Here is an 18,535-nt window from a genome sequence, read left to right on the forward strand (position 1 = left end):
GGAGGACCCGGTCGTGACAATCGCAGAGGTGCTCCCTTTACTCCCTAGCCGAACAATCGGGAACGTAGGGGTAAGCACAGGAGCCAGGCAACCCAGCTTGCAAATCGCTTAAGTCAATATGGTGCATATTGTGGCGTAATACACGAATAAGGAACGAAGCCGTACAAGTATAATCATATGCAAGAGGAAAAGCTTCATAAAGGAAGCCCCCAAATAAACGGGGTATTTGAATTTGTGTTTCACAAACAAAGTTTTGACAAGGAGATTTTTTATAAGCAACTTTTTTCCAAAAAAGTATAATGCTTGGTCGAACCGAACACAAGTTAAAAATTTAAAACTTTGAGCATGAAGACAACTTAGCTGGTTAATGTGTTCGGTTTTGATGACGCGGTCCGAGCTTGATGCGGGACAAGGTTCCATCCCCTCAAGCCGGTCCCAAGGTGGTGGAGCAAAGGGCTCGGCACTCTGAAGTGGTGACATAGCACGGTCAATGCAGGCCGGCAGAGTGATGCCGAAGTTCCCGGCATGGGGTAATGAAGTGTTGACGAAGCCCCCCGTCCAGCCGAGGTGACGTGGTATGTCAGTACGCCGAGTTGACGATACTGCCCAACCCGGATCATTATCCTGTGCACAAAAAATAGTGCAAACCGGAGATAATAGTAATGATAATAAAAAAATGTTGCATAATAAATAATTTATGCAAAGTGAGTAATAAAAGAAATATGGCCTGGCGCCAAAGTCAATGTCATTGCAGGGCGTCGGCGTGATGCAGTAAAGGTGTGGCAAAGCCTGAATTCATAGGTCGGTCCGAGTTCCGGATGCGGCGTTCGTCGGACTATGTATGGAAACTGACCGAACCACCACGCGATCGTCGTTAGTGCGGACATCATTCGATAGACCTGTGTACAGAAACAAACCAGAGTAATAATTTCTTGGGAAAAATAAACTCCAACAAGCAAAAATTACTAGGATTAATAGCACCTGGTTTATTTGTTGTAGCAATCCGAAGAAAGGTGATTCCAAAAATTGGGACTCGATCCGCACACCCATTGCCTGATGGGCGATAAAGCGACGGTATGGCGATGCTGGCAAAGGTTGGCTTGCCAAGGCAAAGCCGTCGGTCCAGCTAACGTGACAGAGCTGGTCGGCTAGTGACGCCGAAGTCTCCGGAGTAGGTTGATGAGGAGATGACGAAGCCCTCGGTCCAGCCGAAATGTCGAAGCCTCGATGTCAGCCGATGAGTCGAAGTAGGTCGGCGTGATGGACACCAGCTTGAAGAAGCAATAGTGCGGCCTTGCCGATGCAGGCCGTGACGTGGTCGATGCCAGCTTGATGAAGTGACCATGCGGCGATGTCGGTATGCCCGCTCCGTGTAATCCATGGGGCGGCGATGTTGGTGATGATTTATCCTTCACGATTGTCGGACTCTTGTTCGGCTTGCCGAGATGATGATCCGAAGAAATTAAGCTCGGCTCAACAAAGTGACGATGTGTCTAGCGCAGGTCGGCAGCCTTGGAGCAATATTGCTGGACTGGTTTGACACCAGCATAATGATGAAGATGACGTCAGGGGAGGCTTAAAAATTTACGGGCACGTGTTTAAAAACAACGCACAATACCCTAGAAGAGAATTCCTCTAAAAAGGTTTTCCAATATCATGTTCATAAAGAAACATGAATTCGGGTCGGATCCGTATTCGCGCAGAAAACGGATCCAAAAATTGGTCCACTCATCGGAAGGTTCCCGGAGTTTGAACCGTCGGATCGAGCTGAAATTTGGAGGGGTGGTAGATATGGGAATTCCGCAGTAGATGAACGGTTGGGTCTTCCAAAGGACCTCCGAGCTGGGCTCTGGAGACCACGCCCTAAACTCGTCCAGATTTGATAGGGCTTCGGTATATCGTAGTTTGTTGGAGATTCCTCCATCGAAACTCGAAGAAATTTTGCATGGTTGTTGTAGATGTAATTCCGCACTATTCCACCGAAGCAATCATCAAACTGACGCTCGAGGAGGCGGTGACGGCGAATTCAAGTTCGCTGTCCATAAAAACAGCACGGCCGCCCGAGGGCAATGTTGACGTTGAGCCCTCGAGCTCCATGGATGACTCCTCTATGACCATGATAGAGATCGGAGTTGATGTTGAAGAAGGCCCCCGTCTGAACATGACGATCGGAGATGGAGCACGGTCCTCGGTCGAGCCGGCGAGGAAGATGTCGGCGTTGCAGTTGACCTGCGGGCGAGCCATCGATCCTTTTGCCGATCACACAACAGAACTCTCAATGAAAGCACCAATGTCGGTGTCAAAACAGGCAGATCTCGGGTAGGGGGTCCCGAGTTGTGCGTCTAGGATCGATGGTAACAGGAGGCAGGAGACACGATGTTTACCCAGGTTCGGGCCCTCTTGATGGAGGTAATACCCTACGTCCTGCTTGATTGATATTGATGATATGAGTATTACAATAGTTGATCTACCACGCGATCGTAGAGGCTAAAACCCTAGAAGCTAGCCTATGGTATGATTGTTGTATATGATCTATCGACTAGCCTGGCCTCGGTTTATATAATGCACCAGAGGCCTAGGATAACAAGAGTCCTAGCCGAATAAGCCGGTGGGGAGGAGTCCTTGTCTTGATCACCAAGTCTTGTGGAATCTTCCATGTATACGGCAGTTGTCCGAACTGGCCCATGAGTATACGGCCATGGGGGTCCTCGGCCCAATCTAACAGATCGGGAGACGACGTGGTGAGTACCCCCTGGTCCAGGACACCGTCACCCGGCTCCTGTGTTTGCCTCCTACGTTCCGCTTTGTTCGGCTAGGTGCGCAATGGGAGAACCACTATGATTGTGCTTCCAGCTAGCATGGTTAAGCGCCTTAGTGGAGAAAGTCGAAAACTGACTGCCACAATAAGCGTAAACTGGTCAACGATCCAATGACTATGTTAAATGACGACCATTCATAACATTGGCCGAAGTGTTTACGGCTTGACCTCGACTGTCGCCGAACACTACCGGGGGATAGTAACTGGCCTCCCAAACTAAATCCTCAATATTTTGCTCTTACATTAGAGCTGAGGTTTCATGATCATGCTTAGCATAACAACCCAAAGAAAGGAACCGATAGCGGGACTATTTTCTTTGGAAGACATTTCTTATGTTAAACAGTAATATAACATATCTCTCTGCGTACCTTTGTTTATAAAACCGTATGGCCAGATTGCCTTGTTTGTCGTAAATATTTTCCCTCATAAAGGCTTTATAAAGTAGGACAAATACTCCACGGCTACTAGCCGAGGAGGTGGAAGCCGATGGTCGGTCAACAAAGTTTTGTACAATGCGGACCCGAGCATTAATGATGTAAAGTACTTGGATACATAGAGTCATTACACATAATTTGTGATTTTACTATGGATATCGATCCTTAATTCGGCCACCCGTGCCCGCATTAAGGCTCGGGGGCTACTGGGCTTCAGGCTTATTATTTAAAAATATTAAAGGGGCACATCGATCCCCTGATCTGGTGTTGCCACCCGACCAGTGCCTCGGGGGCTACTGCATTGCCTGTTCAATGCAGAAACTTTTAAGTGCAATATAGTTTCCGATGAGATTTTGATCCTCAGGTTGGTCAGTCGCACCCAACCTGAGTCTCAAGGACTGAGCACGCCGCTTTTTGTGTCCCGAAGTATTCTGCCGAGCTAGGACTTGATCCTCAGGCCGATTTTGCAAATCAACCTAAGTCTCGGTGGCTACTGGGATCAGCGGTCTTACGTCATCCTTCAGGTGCATCTCGGGTTTTAGACCGATACACACCTTGAGGGCTACTGGCTATATATCTCGAGAGAGAATAAATTGCACCAATAAAAAATATTGACAAAAAATCGGCCCACAGTCGGGGTGGTGCACCACCTCGGAAGCAGTCCGGCATAAAGCTCGGGCGCTAGTAGCTGGCTCCATAGAGGGCATTTCCGACATTAAGCTTGGCTAAACTCCTTCAACTTTTTTGAACCAAGGTGATATGACACCTCGGATATAGTCCGGCGTTGGAGCCCGGATACAGTTCGACGTTGGAGTTTGGACATAGTCTGGTGTTGGAGCTCGGATACATTCTGGCGTTGGAGCTCGGAAAGTGGTCCGGCGTTGGTGCTCGGCTGCAAAAGATACCTCGAATGCAGTCCGGCGTTGGAACTCGGACGCAAGAGGACGCTGCCGCCCGAGGACAACTTCAAACCCGAGGTGTGGCATAAAAGTAACAAGGCATTGATAAAGGCCGAAGACTTAAAGGGCTCCTCGGATACCCGACGTGTGAGATCTTCAGATTTAGCTCGGCAATCCTCAAGATAGAAGATGGGAAGATTTGTTGAACCAGTTTTCAAGACCAACGACCGGAGATGAAGAACAGTTCGGAAGAATCGAGGAGCGTCCATAACTTGAAGACCGGTTCAGGGGGCTACTGACGGTGTCCTAGACTAGGGGGTACTCACCACGTCATGTCCCAATCTGTTAGATTGGGCCAAGGACCCCCATGGCCATATACTCATGGGCCAGTTCGGACAGCTGGCGCATACAAGGAAGATTCCACAAGACTTGACGATCAAGACAAGGACTCCTCCCCACCGGCGTATTCGACTAGGACTCTTGTTATCCTAGGCCTCTGGTGCATTATATAAACCGAGGCCAGGCTAGTCGATAGAAGATATATACAACAATCATACCATAGGCTAGCTTCTAGGGTTTAGCCTCTACGATCTCGTGGTAAATCAACTCTTGTAATACTCATATCATCAAGATCAATCAAGCAGGAAGTAGGGTATTACCTCCATCGAGAGGGCCCGAACCTGGCTAAACATCGTGTCCCCCACCTCCTGTTACCATCGATCCTAGACGCATAGTTCGGGACCCTCTACCCGAGATCCGCCGGTTTTGACACCGACAGTGTGCATCCAACTTGCTTGCTCACGAAGACCTAGGACATTTTGAGGAAGCCCATCATTGAAATATACAAGCACTACTAGAAATCCACATTTTACCCCATATACCCTAGGTGAAATGCAAAAAACCATAGGGGAAGACTTTACCTAGAGCTTGCCCTAGGTAAAGAACCCTAGGTGTAGTATAGTCAGGAAAGAACTCTTTCCCTAGGGTGCATGTGGCAAGCTCTAGGGAAACTCTCTTTACCTAGGGGCACAAACCCTAGGGAAAGACCATGGGGTCCATATGAATTGTGACACCCCACTACTTCCCCTACAATTCTTTCCCTACTAGATGTTTAAATAATACCATAGGGATACATATATTCATATATTTCATATACAAATACACATTTCAAATTGAAATTCATGTCCAACATAATTAAATAATTAGATTCTGTGCCATAATTAAAATTTATAAATTGCAGCCAAAATTCATCATACACATCATATTATCAACAAACACATACATCAGGCTCATGGTCAATTTAGCGCCAGAATTCAAAAAAAAAACTATTGCGAAATTTGGCACGACTAGCACTGTTGGTCAGGTATCTACTACTACAAAAGAACTGTAACATGTTATCTATCATGCACTGCAGAAGATGCATGGTCTTCCAGTGTCAAGCCCTGCCCAAGCGGTTGGCTTCCTGAGATGTGTGACAAATTGAGTAAGGAAGTTCTAGATGCCATGAAAAGAAGCCGAACATCCCTTCAGCATCTGGGTCGGGTGCCACCAGAGTCAAAAGCTTGGAAGAAGCATCAAAGTGACATTATGGTCCTGAAATTAGTGATGACAAGCAGTTTAACACTTAGTTGTAAGTAAAGGTATATTGGCAACAACAATTAGTAAGTGTAAGTAAAAGAAAATGGTGATTTGACTTCGAGGTAAAACCAAGAATTACAAGTCAAGGAGTCGACAAGTCGAGAGCCGAGGTTGAGACTCATAGAGTAATCGTGACTAGTCTAGACTACTGCTGGACTAGTCAACATGGTACTGTAGTACTCAACTTATAGTAATTAACTACTAATACCTAGTATGCAATGTAGTACATACTATATATTACTCCCTCCGTCCCATAATATAAGAGCGTTTTTTACACTAGTGTAGTGTCAAAAATGCTCTTATATTTTGGGACAGAGGGAGTATACAATAAAAATTGAGCAGCAAGGGGCGTGGATCCAGGGAAGGAGCGGAACCAATAAGGAAGGGAGAGCATTGTAATGCTCCTGGCCACCGCCAGCGGCAGTGGCGGGCAATGGGCAGTGGTGGCGGCCTAGCCCCAGGTGAGGCGACTCGTTGTGGAGCGAGCCTGGAAAGCTAGGGTTGCAATGTTTTTTTTTCCTGCGGGCTGAGCTCTGCTCACTTATCCCTCGCAAATTGAGCCACCAGACTAGTCTAGACTAGTCGACGACTAGTCGCTCCATCGCTCGACTCAGCGAGCTAGTCTACATGAAGAAGCTAGTTGACAATTAGATTGAGACTATTAGACTAGTAATCATTGGGTAAAACCATGGAAGTTTCATATTGCCTATAGTTTAACTCAAATGACATGTTTTACTTTGTATTACAACTACTTCGCACCATCATAAGTTCATAACAGGAAAACATATGTGACTGAGAGTATTCCTTGTGTAATACTATGTCAGGTAAGAGAGAAGAAAATCCCAGCGTTGAATGTAAATTAGAGCACCCAATAGAAACATAACAAATAAAGCTGAGCAAGAAAAAGACTGGTCTCACACCAAATAGTAACATGACCAGTTACCTTACAGCAGCCTCGTGTCTTTTTTTTCATATAATGTCGCAAAAGTTTTATAGCATTTGCATCACCTTCTTCTCTTACCTATACACCAGGCATTTCGGTAATATTTACAATAGAAAAAATAACATGACGTACAACATATTAGCAACCCTCGGCTTTAAAGAAGTTATGTCACTTGTATTGCAACTGAATTAGAGAACGACCACATAGTATTGAGTGGCGCTCTCTTAAAAAATAAATAGGTACTGAGCAATAGAGAACAATCAGGCATAGTACATAGATACAAGGATTAAAAGCATCACAACGATGTCATTAGTATGCAGAGTAAATGTTTGCAGTCAGAATTTTATCAAAGTAGGCATGCGGCTATAAAATACCATTTGAGATTTTACATATTATGCACCCACCAGGAACAAAACAAACAACTCTATCGAACTAGGAGGAACTAGGTGTTGTACCAAGCAATAAATTAACTAAGAAATTGAAACAAGCAATTACAAAAAGCACAAAGGAGATATTGAAGGATAGGAACATCAGCACAAAGTAGGTTGGATGGTTTTTAGTGCTAGATAATTATGTTGTGCTGCAGAAGTAGTTTCCACTGACCTTTCTATATTTTCTCCTCTGTTCTTCAGAAAACTCTATTTTATTAACGCCTTTTATACCATCAACAGCACCCCCGTCTTCAGCTATCTCCTCCACCTATACAATAATAATTGAAACTTTAATGCAACTGCTCCATACTTACTTACGAAGCCTTTTATCCCAAACAAGTTGGGGTAGGCTAGATATGAAACCCTTTCACGAGGACTTCCCAGGAGGTCACCCATCCTAGTACTACTCTCGCCCAAATGGGTTTCATACCCAAAAGACTGGCTAGTTTTTACGTTGGCTCGCCAAGCCTATCACAACCCTTAGATATGAAACCCTTTCACGAGGACTTCCTAGGAGGTCACCCATCCTAGTACTATTCTCGCTCAAATGGGTTTCATACCTATGGGACTGGCTAGTTTTTACGTTGGCTCGCCAAGCCTATCACAACCCTCCTCCTTTACCCGGGCTTGGGACCGGCTATGCCTAGAAACTTTAATGCAACTGCTCCATGGAGAAGACAAATAAAATAGGAAATTAGTATGATGGCAAACTTTACGGGAAATATCAGTATAATGGTAAATGCCATGGTGAGCCTGTTATTTAAGGCCAAATAGAAATTCTTATGATCCTTACACTTGTCTAGCTAACTCTAACAACAAAGTTTACAACTTGTATAGCTAGATGGCTGGACTATTTTAAACTTAAACATCTGGACAATATGCCTGAAGATTACGGGTAGCTAGCTCTAAGAACAAACTTCAAACAGTTGGGCATGCTATGGCACAAGCTTCCAGGAGGACCAAGACTAGAATCTATTTACCTAACTATATATGCTGATCAGTAGGAGTATATATGACAGTGAACATGAGCAGTAAACATATAAATGACACTACAGAAGTGTAGCAACTATGAACCAACACGTCGTAAGTAGCTACAGTTATCAGTTCTATGTGTACAGAAATATAAACAGCAAAGCCAACAATACAAGTTTGCATTACAAATAGCTAGCAAAAAGAGACTGGAAGACACTGTCAAACAGTAATGCATTCTATAATAACCAATAGATAGACTGCATGAATATATCCTACTTGATACATTTAAATGTCTACATTTTGACCAGAATTTAAATGGTTGATTGGCTCACTCGTATTCATGCATTTTCATATGTATGCACTTTTGTTGGATATATACCAGAACTTGAGGTGGTCTCATCACCGAAGATCCAGGACATGAGCACATTTCCAAAAGTATCTTAGTTAACTATATTACCATGGGCACAAATTCAGACTGCTCAATTTTACATGTATTGAGATAGATAACATGCTGATAGCATCACGTTAATGCAGGTAAATCATGTGATATACTCTAACTAATAGTGGGCAACTTTGCAATATGAAATTCTCTTATCAACTACCGACTAACTATGTTCTGCCAAATCCACCAATGGCATACCACGTACCAGCTATAGGACCCAATCATCAACCAATGAACAGGTGAAGGACTGAAGGGGATCCTCTAAATAAACAACAGGGAGCGAAGAAAGAGGGCGACGTCTATCCATACCTTGAGGCTCTCTATGACCCCGGGATGACCTCGTGCTCGAGCTCGAGAACTCGCCCTCAGTGTTCTCCGGCGGTCACTATGGTCCACCGGCAGCGCAGCCACCAAGGGTGTCACGGTTTCCTCGACACTAGTGGTGCGATGCCATCGCACCGGTCGGCGTGGCCATGGAAACCCCACCCGTCGCAGCCATGGATCAACGCACGCCGCCATGGCTGGGCATGAAGATGCGGTATGGGCGGATCTGGCCGAGCGGGGAGGAGCAGAGGCCGTGCGATGGGGCGGATCGGGCCGGAGCATGGCCGGGCAGGGAGTGCCAAGGGCCGGGCGATGGGGCGCATCGAACCGGAGCGTGAGAGGATCAGGGGTCGTGCGGCGGGACGGAGTGGCAGGGAGCGGCGGGGCTGGGCGCGGCGCGGTGGCTGGAGGGGAAATCTTGGGGAGAGGAGGGGGATTTGTTTTACCCTGGCGGCGGAAGGCAAAACAGAGGAGAAACCTAACCTTGGTGAAATTTTTCCACCTCTTGCGCGCCCTTTCTCCCTTCCCTTTCCCACTGCCCAATGGGGCCCACCGTGTGGAACGAAATAAAAGGCGCGCTGCCGACAAAAATGGCGCAAGGAGACATCAGGTGGCAACAGTGGGGCACGGCTTCGTGGCTTTAGGGGAAGTTTGTTTCCAACTTTGTTTTTTTTCGCTAAAAATTCAACTTCCCCTTGGGTATACTGTTCGTTGCTTTTCTTTCCTTAGTGCAGGCCAATGAGTTCTAGGTAAAGGACTTGACCTTAGGTAAAATGGTAGTTTCTAGTAGTGAAGCCAAGTTCTATAACGTAGAATTTCCACTAGTATATGAAAGTGACAACATAGGAGACTCTTTATCATGAAGATCATGGTGCTACTTTGAAGCACAAGTGTGAAAAAATGATAGTAACATTGTCATTTCTCTCTTTTTCTCTCATTTTTCATTTTTTATATTTTTTTATTTGGGCCTTTTCTCTTTTTTTATGGCCTCTTTTTTTTCTTTTCGTCCGGAGTCTCATCCCGACTTGTGGGGGAATCATAGTCTCCATCATCCTTTCCTCACATGGGACAATGCTCTAATGATGATCATCACAATTTTATTACTTACAACTCAATACTTAGAAAAAAATATGACTCTATGTGAATGCCTCCGGCGGTGTACCGGGATATGCAATGACTCATGAGTGACATGTATGAAAGAATTATGAAGGTGGATTTGCCACAAATACGATGTCAACTACATGATCATGCAAAGCAATATGACAATGATGAAGCGTGTCATAATAAATGGAACGGTGGTAAGTTGCATGGCAATATATCTCGGAATGGCTATGAAAATGTCACACCCTAGCTAGTTCATGCATTAGAGTGTTGCATCATGTCTACTCTTTCATCAGAAACTTGAAATGGGGATGCCAGAACCCCCAGCCCCCTCTGAAACCAACTAGGGTTTTTTTTTGCGGGAAACCAACTAGGGTTTACTAAAACTTTTTCAATGAACCTGAAATGCCCTTCTAAAATGTCCATCATTTTTGTCTTGGTTCAGAACCTCTGCCAAAAGTGTTGCACAATTTTCTAGGTCATCTTAGGGTCTTTGGATTAAATGATAAGTATTTGAATTTGGGCATTTAAAATTATATAAAATATTTCAAATGCTCAAATATTCCTAAACTGAAATGTTTCATGTTGGAAATAATCCAACTATGGACCAGAAGCAGTTTGGTGATTTTAGGAGTTGCCTAGGTATTTTTAAAAATTCAACAAAGTTGCAGAAAAATAGAAAAAGGAAAATAACATAAAGACTTACCTGGCGCCCGCTAACCGGCCCACCTGCCGGCCCAGCCCAGCACCGCGCCAGCGAGCTGCTTGCCGGCCAGGCAGGCAGGCAGGTGCTCGACGGCGAGCACCGCATGGGTGCCACGCACCTGCTCGCCGCCTCGCCGCTCCACTCGCCCGGCTAACGCCGTGGATCGACCCCTCTCTCTCCCCCGAACCCCCCAGACGTCCCCTCTCCTCTCCAGCTCCTCCCCCTCGCGCTCCCCAGCCATGGCCGACGCCACCGCCGCCGCTCCATCGCCGTAGCCGCGCTCCCCGCCGCCCGTGCGTCGTCTCGTCGTGTCCAGGAGCTCCGCCGTCGTCCACTTCGTCGAGCTACCCGAGCCCCGTGTGCTCGCAAGGCCCGAGTCCACCGCACCGACCTCGCCCGAGTGCGCCGTCGCCGGAGATCCCCTTCAACGCCGTCGTCGCATCAGCTTGTCCCCGACCCCGCCGGTGGCCTCTACGGGTGCTCTGTGAGCCTAGCTACCCCTCCTACTCTTCCTCTCTCGCCCCCGAGCCGTGTAGCCACCGCACGAAGATCACCCGCACGCACCGCCGTGGATCTCGTCGCCGACGTGCTCCCGGCCATCCTCCGGCCACCTCTCGGTGTCCATCGCACTCATCATGCTGCGTTGGGTCCAACCGTGCACTCCCCGCACCTCACCGCACACCCTAGCCTCGAGTTCGTCTTCACCCGAACTCCGGTGGCCGCCTAGGTCGTCGCCGGCGCCAACTCCGGCCACCCCGACCCCAACTGACTCCACCAAGAGCCGCGGCTCGTCCTCAGCTCCACCCCGATGCCCTCTGCGACCCATTTGGTGGCCGGAACGGCAAAAACCACTTTCGCCGCCGCGTCGGGCTCGCCGGCGGCTAAACGCCGGTGCAGCCGTGTTGACTTTGACCACGGGTGGGCCCTGGTTGACTCTGTTGAGTCAATGACAGGTGGGGCCCCCTTCTGCTAATTATCCAGATTAGTTTAAACTAAATTAAATTAGTTAATTAGCCACTGACACCCTGGACCCACGCGTCAGGTTTGACCTGGACCGGGTCTGTTGACTTGCTAAGGTCAGCATGACCTCATGCTGACGCAGTAAACCTTTTCTGGAATTAAAATAAATCTAAAATGATTTATAAATTCCAGAAAATAATCCAAACTTCAAAAATTCATATAAATTCAACCGTAGCTCCAAATCAAACAAATTATATATGAAAAATGATCAGGAAAATCCAATCTATCCATCTGTACTAGTTTCATGCATGTTTAAACAAACTAACTTGAGGTTTAGTGCAGAACAAGATAAAACACTTTAAAGGGCCATTTATGAGTTTGAAATTTGAATCTTTGGTTCAAATTGATTCAAACCCATCTGGTTTTAGTTGCATTAGCCCAACACACTCACATTGCCATGTTTCATGCATGCATCATATTGTTGCACATTGTTTGGTGATAGTTGTGTATCGGTGTTCTTTGCGGCAGGTTCTGCCTCCGAGGAGTACCGTGATTACCCTAGTGAAGAACCGTATCTGTGCATCGACCCATCAGGCAAGCAACCAACCAGTTGATCATATCGATACAATCCCATGTTCTCGCTTCTGCTCTCTTTTACTGCAATAAGACAACGCGTTTCAAACTGCTGTGTGCTACGGTAGTTGAACCCAGTTGAACCTAATCTATTCGAATAGCCGCGTCCGCGGTGAAGGACTACTTGGTTGCATATACAGTTCATAGACAAGTAAACTGGATACTACTAAAAGCCTCAAGATAAGCGTGAGTGCCGAGGATGGCCCTCCGTAGGAAGACGGAGGTGGATTCTCGATAGTGTATTGAAGTGGTGAGTAGTGGACTCGTGTGCGCAAAACCATTTCAAGTTGGAGTCTCGCAGGATAGTTTAGCCAAGAGTCAAAGCTGGCTTGCTGCAATAACTCCACCAACCCTTCTTGATAATGTGCATGTATGTAGGATCTGACGTAAGTCTTGCTGGGTACCTTTGTACTCATGTTGCTATATTTTACATTTTACAGAAGATGCTGCAACCCCTTCTGATGGGTTCTTCATAGACGTTGACATCGATGAGTAGACTGAGGCCCAGGTGGTAATCCTGAGCTTGTGAAGGTCCACGTAGTATAGCTAGGCTTTCCAAGCCTCTTTTATTTTACTAGTTGTCTGTACTCAGACAAGATACTTCCGCTGCTGGTTTGTATGACTGTATGATTTGAATGTGGGTCGTGTGACCCGTACCTATATGTATGTTATGTATGGCTCTCTGAGCCTTTAAATAAAGTAATTGTGTCATAGAGTCATGTTGTGATGCCTTGTTGTATTTGCACATATCGAGCATATTGTGTGTATGATTGAAATGCTTGGTATGTGTGGGATCTGACTATCTATTTGTTTATCTTTAGTAGCCTCTCTTACCGGGAAATGTCTCCTAGTGTTTCCATTGAGCCATGGTAGCTTGCTACTGCTCCGGAACATTTAGGCTGGCCGGCATGTGTCCTTCTTCGTTCCTGTGTCTGTCCCTTCGGGGAAATGTCACGCATTGAGTACCGGAGCCCTGTTAGCCCGCTACAGCCCGGTTTACTGAAGTCCTGCTAGCCCAGTGCTACATCCCGGACCCACTTGCTGATGACCGACACGTTCGATGCTGGGTCATGGATGCCTGTCCCTGTAAGTCTGTGCCACTTTGGGTTTACGACTAGTCATGTCAGCCCGAGCTCCTTATCATATAGATGCTAGCGACATCATCATATACGTGAGCCAAAAGGCGCAAACGGTCCCGGGCAAAGGTAAGGCGACACCCGTGGGAATACCGTGCGTGAGGCCGCAAAGTGATATGAGGTGTTACAGGCTAGATCGATGTGACATTGAGTCGGGGTCCTGACAGCGTTGGCATCAGAGCCGGACTGCCTGTAGGTTCTCCAAGCCAAACTGGTCGATGTTGAGTCTAGAAATGCTTTAGTTATATGTAGGGGAATTGATTGTGGGATGGTACGTAAGGCTCTTTTTACTTCTTTACCTCATGGCATTCTGATCTGAGTCAGTCCATTCTTCTACCGGGGATTAAGGATTAGGATCTTCTCTCTCTATCAGGTTCACGTGTTACGAATCAGTAGTACCTTATAGGTTTGATGACTACAAGCCTAGTTCAGTTCTACTACCTTGTTATGCTGATAAGTTGAACCCAGAACCTTGATATGATATTATTGAGTGTCTATGCAATTTTTTGATAAATGTCTCAAACCCTTCTTGAGCATTTACAGCCGTTATGCTGTCGAAATTTTGCTAGAAATTCTAATGCCTTTGCATTATGATTGTGCTTTCAGATGGCCACTCGCGACCAAAATCAAGTGGTTCGCCTGACCCGATGCATTGGTGTGACCGGTCATACGTCCATGTTAGTCCGAGTGATGATCGAGACGGGTTACCGTTGGTATCCCGAATACACGGTCGAAGAGCAGTTTCGAGATTTTAACCAAAGCCAGTATCTTTGCACCGTCCGGATATTTCCCTCTTATCCCGGTTCTACCGAGGCTCTTCACTGTTCCTATGGGCTCGGTGTTACTATTGAGATGGCTGTGCAAGATGCGGCTTATTCTATGATGACCATCATGCGAGTCAGGACTGGCCTGCTTCGCAACACCGACTTTCGGTATATGCCAGCTTCACTTCCTGGAGCGCACGGATATCTCCGGGCTATCTATGCTGACCCCAGTCAGGAGGACTCACTAACTCGCACCACTGCTAAGTTGCTCGAGGATAAGGACCGAGAGAATCGGGCCTTGAGAATGGAGCTTTTCAACACCCGCGCCGATCATTGGGCCACCTTGACTCGGTTTGCACCGGATGTGCAAGCTGGATGCATGGATATGAGAGATATGTATCCTGTTAGGTCTGCTCTGCCGGACATGATGGATTGGCGTGATGTGGGAGGCATCACCCCACCTCGTGGTCCTCGCAGGCCACCGTTTGTTGGTCCAAGACCTCACCCTAGCCCTTTTGGTCCACAGGCTCCTCAGGACCATTTGTTTCCGGATGCTCACGTTGAACTTCCAGGCTATGGAGGAAACTTCTATGAGAACTACTACGGAGATGACTGAGATAGTAGTAGTTCCACTAGGTATTGTAATAGTTGTATTCCCACCGTCCTGCGTGACTTGTGGAATATGACTTAGCATGTAGTAATTCCGGAGGTGTAGGAAAAATAATGTATAGGAGCTTGGGATGCCTCCGATGATATGTAATCCTCCTCTCACCGTAATAGTACTTGTTGGTCTTGTACTAAACCTCGTATGTGTGTATGACGATGGAATAAAAGAAGTAGTTTCTGTATCTACCATGTCATACGGATGATCATCTTGCATTCTAAGTTGCCCATTACATTCTACATTCTATGTCGGAATCTTGTCATGTTGGACTAAACCATTGTCTTGTTTTTCCTAGGATGGTCAACACCCGCAACAACCCTACTCCCCCAGAGCAGGCCGAAGGCAGCAGAGTTGGGGATACAAATCTGCCTCACCCTCCCTCTCTGGCAGAAGTTATGCTAGAGGCTGAGAGAAACAAGCGGGAGACCAACCGTTTGTTGGAGCGTATTGAACAGAACACAGCACACCATCAGAGGACTAACTTGGTGTCACTCAGTGATTTCATCAAGTTACATCCACCCACGTTCCACCACTCCGTCGAGCCTCTCGACGCTGATGACTGGCTTCGCAGTATTTCTCACAAACTGCGTTCTGCGCTAGTAGCTGAGGCTGACAAGGTCACCTTTGCTGCATATCATCTTGAAGGCCCCGCCAGTCTCTGGTGGGAGAATTATGGAGCTATGCGCCCAGCGGACCATGTCACTACTTGGGCTGAATTCAGCGAGGCTTTCCATGAACATCACATTCCGGAGGGTCTCATGGACCCTAAACGTGAGGAGTTCTATAGTTTCACTCAAGGTCGACTCTCTGTTGATGCTTACAGCAGGGAGTTTGGTAACCTTGCCCATTATGCAATGGAGGAAGTTTCTACTGATGCCAAGAAGCAAGCAAGGTTCCGTAAGGGACTTAGTCCTGAGCTTCGCCGCGACCTCCGTCTGCATGAGTGCACATCTTTTCAGAAGCTTGTTAACAAAGCCATCAGTGTTGAGACTAGTCAGACTGATTATGAAGCAACACGCAAGCATGGCCATGACTTGGGTTCCTCATCCGGTGCTGGTCCTCAGAAGCGCCGCGTGTGGGTGCCTAACACTGCCCTGCCACCCAGGTTCACACCGAGGCCATCCTTCCAGGCGCCTCGCCCAGCTCAGCCATATGCACCAGCCAAGCCCTATGGTGGTACAACCAACAATGCTCCTCCACGTACCAGTTCTGTGACTTGTTTCAAGTGTGGGGAATCAGGCCACTATATGCGCGAGTGTCCCCAAACCAACCCCAACCAGACAGCAAAAACTGTTGGCCGCGGCAAGCCGACAGGGAAAGTGTTCCACGCCAAGCCGACCACCGCTACACGTGGCCATGTCAACTGTATCTCTGCTGAAGAGGCTCAAGAAGATCCCAACATCGTTCTCGGTACGCTCCTTGTTAATTGCCACCCGGCATCTGTTCTTTTTGATACTGGAGCCTCTCATTCATTTATATCCGAGAGCTATGCTCGTCTGCATAACACCACATTCTATGAGATGCCCACCTCTATGGTAATTCAAACTCCGGGATCCAAATGGCAAACTTCTAGAGTAAGCCATGGAAATGAAATTCAAGTCGACAAACTTGTTTTTCTCGCATCTTTGATAGCCCTCAAATCTTCGGATATTAATATCATCTTGGGTATGGACTGGATGTCAGCCCATCATGCCAAAATTGATTGCTTTTCTAGGACTGTTCAACTCACCCATCCTTCGGGGAAGATAGTCAATGTCTTGACCCGAATAGCCAAGCGACAGTTATATTCTCTTAACGCCAGCCCTTTGCCAGACCTTGAGGACGTTCCGGTAGTCCGTGATTTTCCGGATGTCTTCCCAGAGGAATTGCCAGGTGTTCCACCTGACAGAGATGTCGAATTCGTGATAGATCTCATTCCAGGAAGTGTCCCGATTTCCAGAAGACCCTACAAGATGGCACCTTTTGAACTAGCCGAGCTTAATAAACAACTCTATGAGTCCTTGAAAAAGGGTTTCATCCGACCTAGTTCATCTCCTTGGGCTTGCCCCGTCCTCTTCGTCAAGAAGAAGGATGGTACGGACCGGATGGTTGTAGATTATCGACCTGTCAACTTGGTCACAATTAAGAACAAGTATCCGCTCCCCAGGATCAACGACCTGTATGATCAGCTCGCTGGATCCTCAATCTTCTCTAAAATGGATTTGAGGTTGGGCTACCATCAAATCAAAATCAGGAACGGGGACATTCCGAAAACGGCCTTTGTTACTCGTTATGGCCAATACGAGTACACCGTCATGTCCTTCGGTTTAACCAACGCTCCAGCCACCTTCTCTCGGCTGATGAACTCAATCTTCATGGAGTATTTGGATAAATTCGTCGTGGTTTACCTCGATGATATACTCATCTACTCCAAGAACGAGGAAGAACATGCCGAACACCTAAGGCTAGTGTTGAAGAAACTTCGAGAGCATCGCCTTTATGCCAAATTTTCTAAATGTGAATTCTGGTTGTCAGAAGTGACCTATCTTGGACATGTAATTTCTGGTAAAGGCATTGCTATTAACCCTGAGTGAGTTCAAGCCGTCCTTAATTGGACTCCACCTGAATCGGTCAAGCAAGTTCGGAGTTTTCTGGGCTTAGCGAGCTATTGCCGTCGCTTTGTCGAGAATTTCTCCAAAGTTGCCAAACCTCTAACTGAATTCCTCAAGAAAGATAAAAAGTTCGAGTGGACTCCACAATGTGAGCACAGTTTTCAGGAACTGAAAAGACGCCTGACATCTGCTCCCGTATTGGTACCGCCAGATTTCTCTAAGGACTTTGTTATCTACTGCGACGCCTCGCGACAAGGACTAGGTTGTATTCTCATGCAAGATCGACACATAATTGCTTATGCTTCACGGCAACTACACCCACATGAGGAAAACTACCCCACTCATGATCTAGAGCTTGCAGCCGTAGTCCATGCACTCAAAACATGGCGACATTATCTTCTCGGTAATTGTTGCGAAATCTACACTGATCACCAAAGTCTGAAGTATATATTCACCCAACCGGATTTAAATCTCAGGCAAAGACGTTGGGTCGAGTTGATCACAGATTTCGACTTAGGAATAACTTACACCCCAGGGAAAGCCAACGTCATGGCTGATGCGCTAAGTCGTAAATCTTATTGTAACAACCTGATGTTACAACAAAGTCAACCGCTTCTCCATGAGGAATTTCGGAAGCTTAACCTTCACATTGTTCCTCAAGGATTTCTTTCCACCTTGGTGGCGAAACCTACCCTTACGGATCAGATCATCAAAGCACAGAAAGTAGATCCGGGAATTTCCCGCATCAAGAGAAACATCAAGAAAGGAGTTGTGAATTGTTTCTCCATCGATGATCAAGGAGTCGTATACTTCGGGAATCGGCTAGTGGTCCCCAAGGTGCGAAACCTGAGGCGATTGATCCTTAAGGAAGCTCGTGAATCTCCTCTCACTATTCATCCCGGTAGCACTAAGATGTATCAGGACCTACGCCAGAGGTTTTGGTGGACTAGGATGAAGAGAGAAATTGCTCAGTATATTGCTAATTGCGACGTCTACCGTCGTGTAAAAGCAGAGCATCAACGGCCTGCTGGCACCCTTCAACCCCTAGCTATTCCTGAATGGAAATGGGATAAAATTGG

The 18,535-nt window shown here is 46.8% G+C and overlaps 1 protein-coding gene across 3 annotated transcripts; it reads right to left on the bottom strand.

The window, feature by feature from the left end:
- Positions 1-5,368: 5,368 nt before the first annotated feature.
- On the bottom strand, positions 5,369-9,407 carry LOC123054711 (uncharacterized). 3 transcript variants are annotated; one of them, XM_044478554.1, is made up of 4 exons: positions 8,887-9,400; positions 7,336-7,431; positions 6,733-6,810; positions 5,369-5,744 (listed from the first exon to the last, which is right to left on the bottom strand). In XM_044478554.1, exons 1-4 carry the CDS (start codon positions 9,181-9,183, stop codon positions 5,706-5,708), a joined length of 510 nt encoding a protein of 169 aa, XP_044334489.1. In that variant the 5' UTR covers positions 9,184-9,400; the 3' UTR covers positions 5,369-5,705. The 3 variants fall into 3 exon arrangements, with proteins under 3 accessions (XP_044334489.1, XP_044334482.1, XP_044334498.1); XM_044478547.1 differs by having other exon boundaries at positions 5,369-6,810; positions 8,887-9,407; XM_044478563.1 differs by lacking the exon at positions 6,733-6,810 and having other exon boundaries at positions 8,887-9,404.
- Between the last annotated feature and the right edge of the window lie 9,128 nt (positions 9,408-18,535).

Source organism: Triticum aestivum, chromosome 1A, assembly GCF_018294505.1.
Source record: "Triticum aestivum cultivar Chinese Spring chromosome 1A, IWGSC CS RefSeq v2.1, whole genome shotgun sequence".
In the NCBI taxonomy this organism is placed as follows: domain Eukaryota; kingdom Viridiplantae; phylum Streptophyta; class Magnoliopsida; order Poales; family Poaceae; genus Triticum; species Triticum aestivum.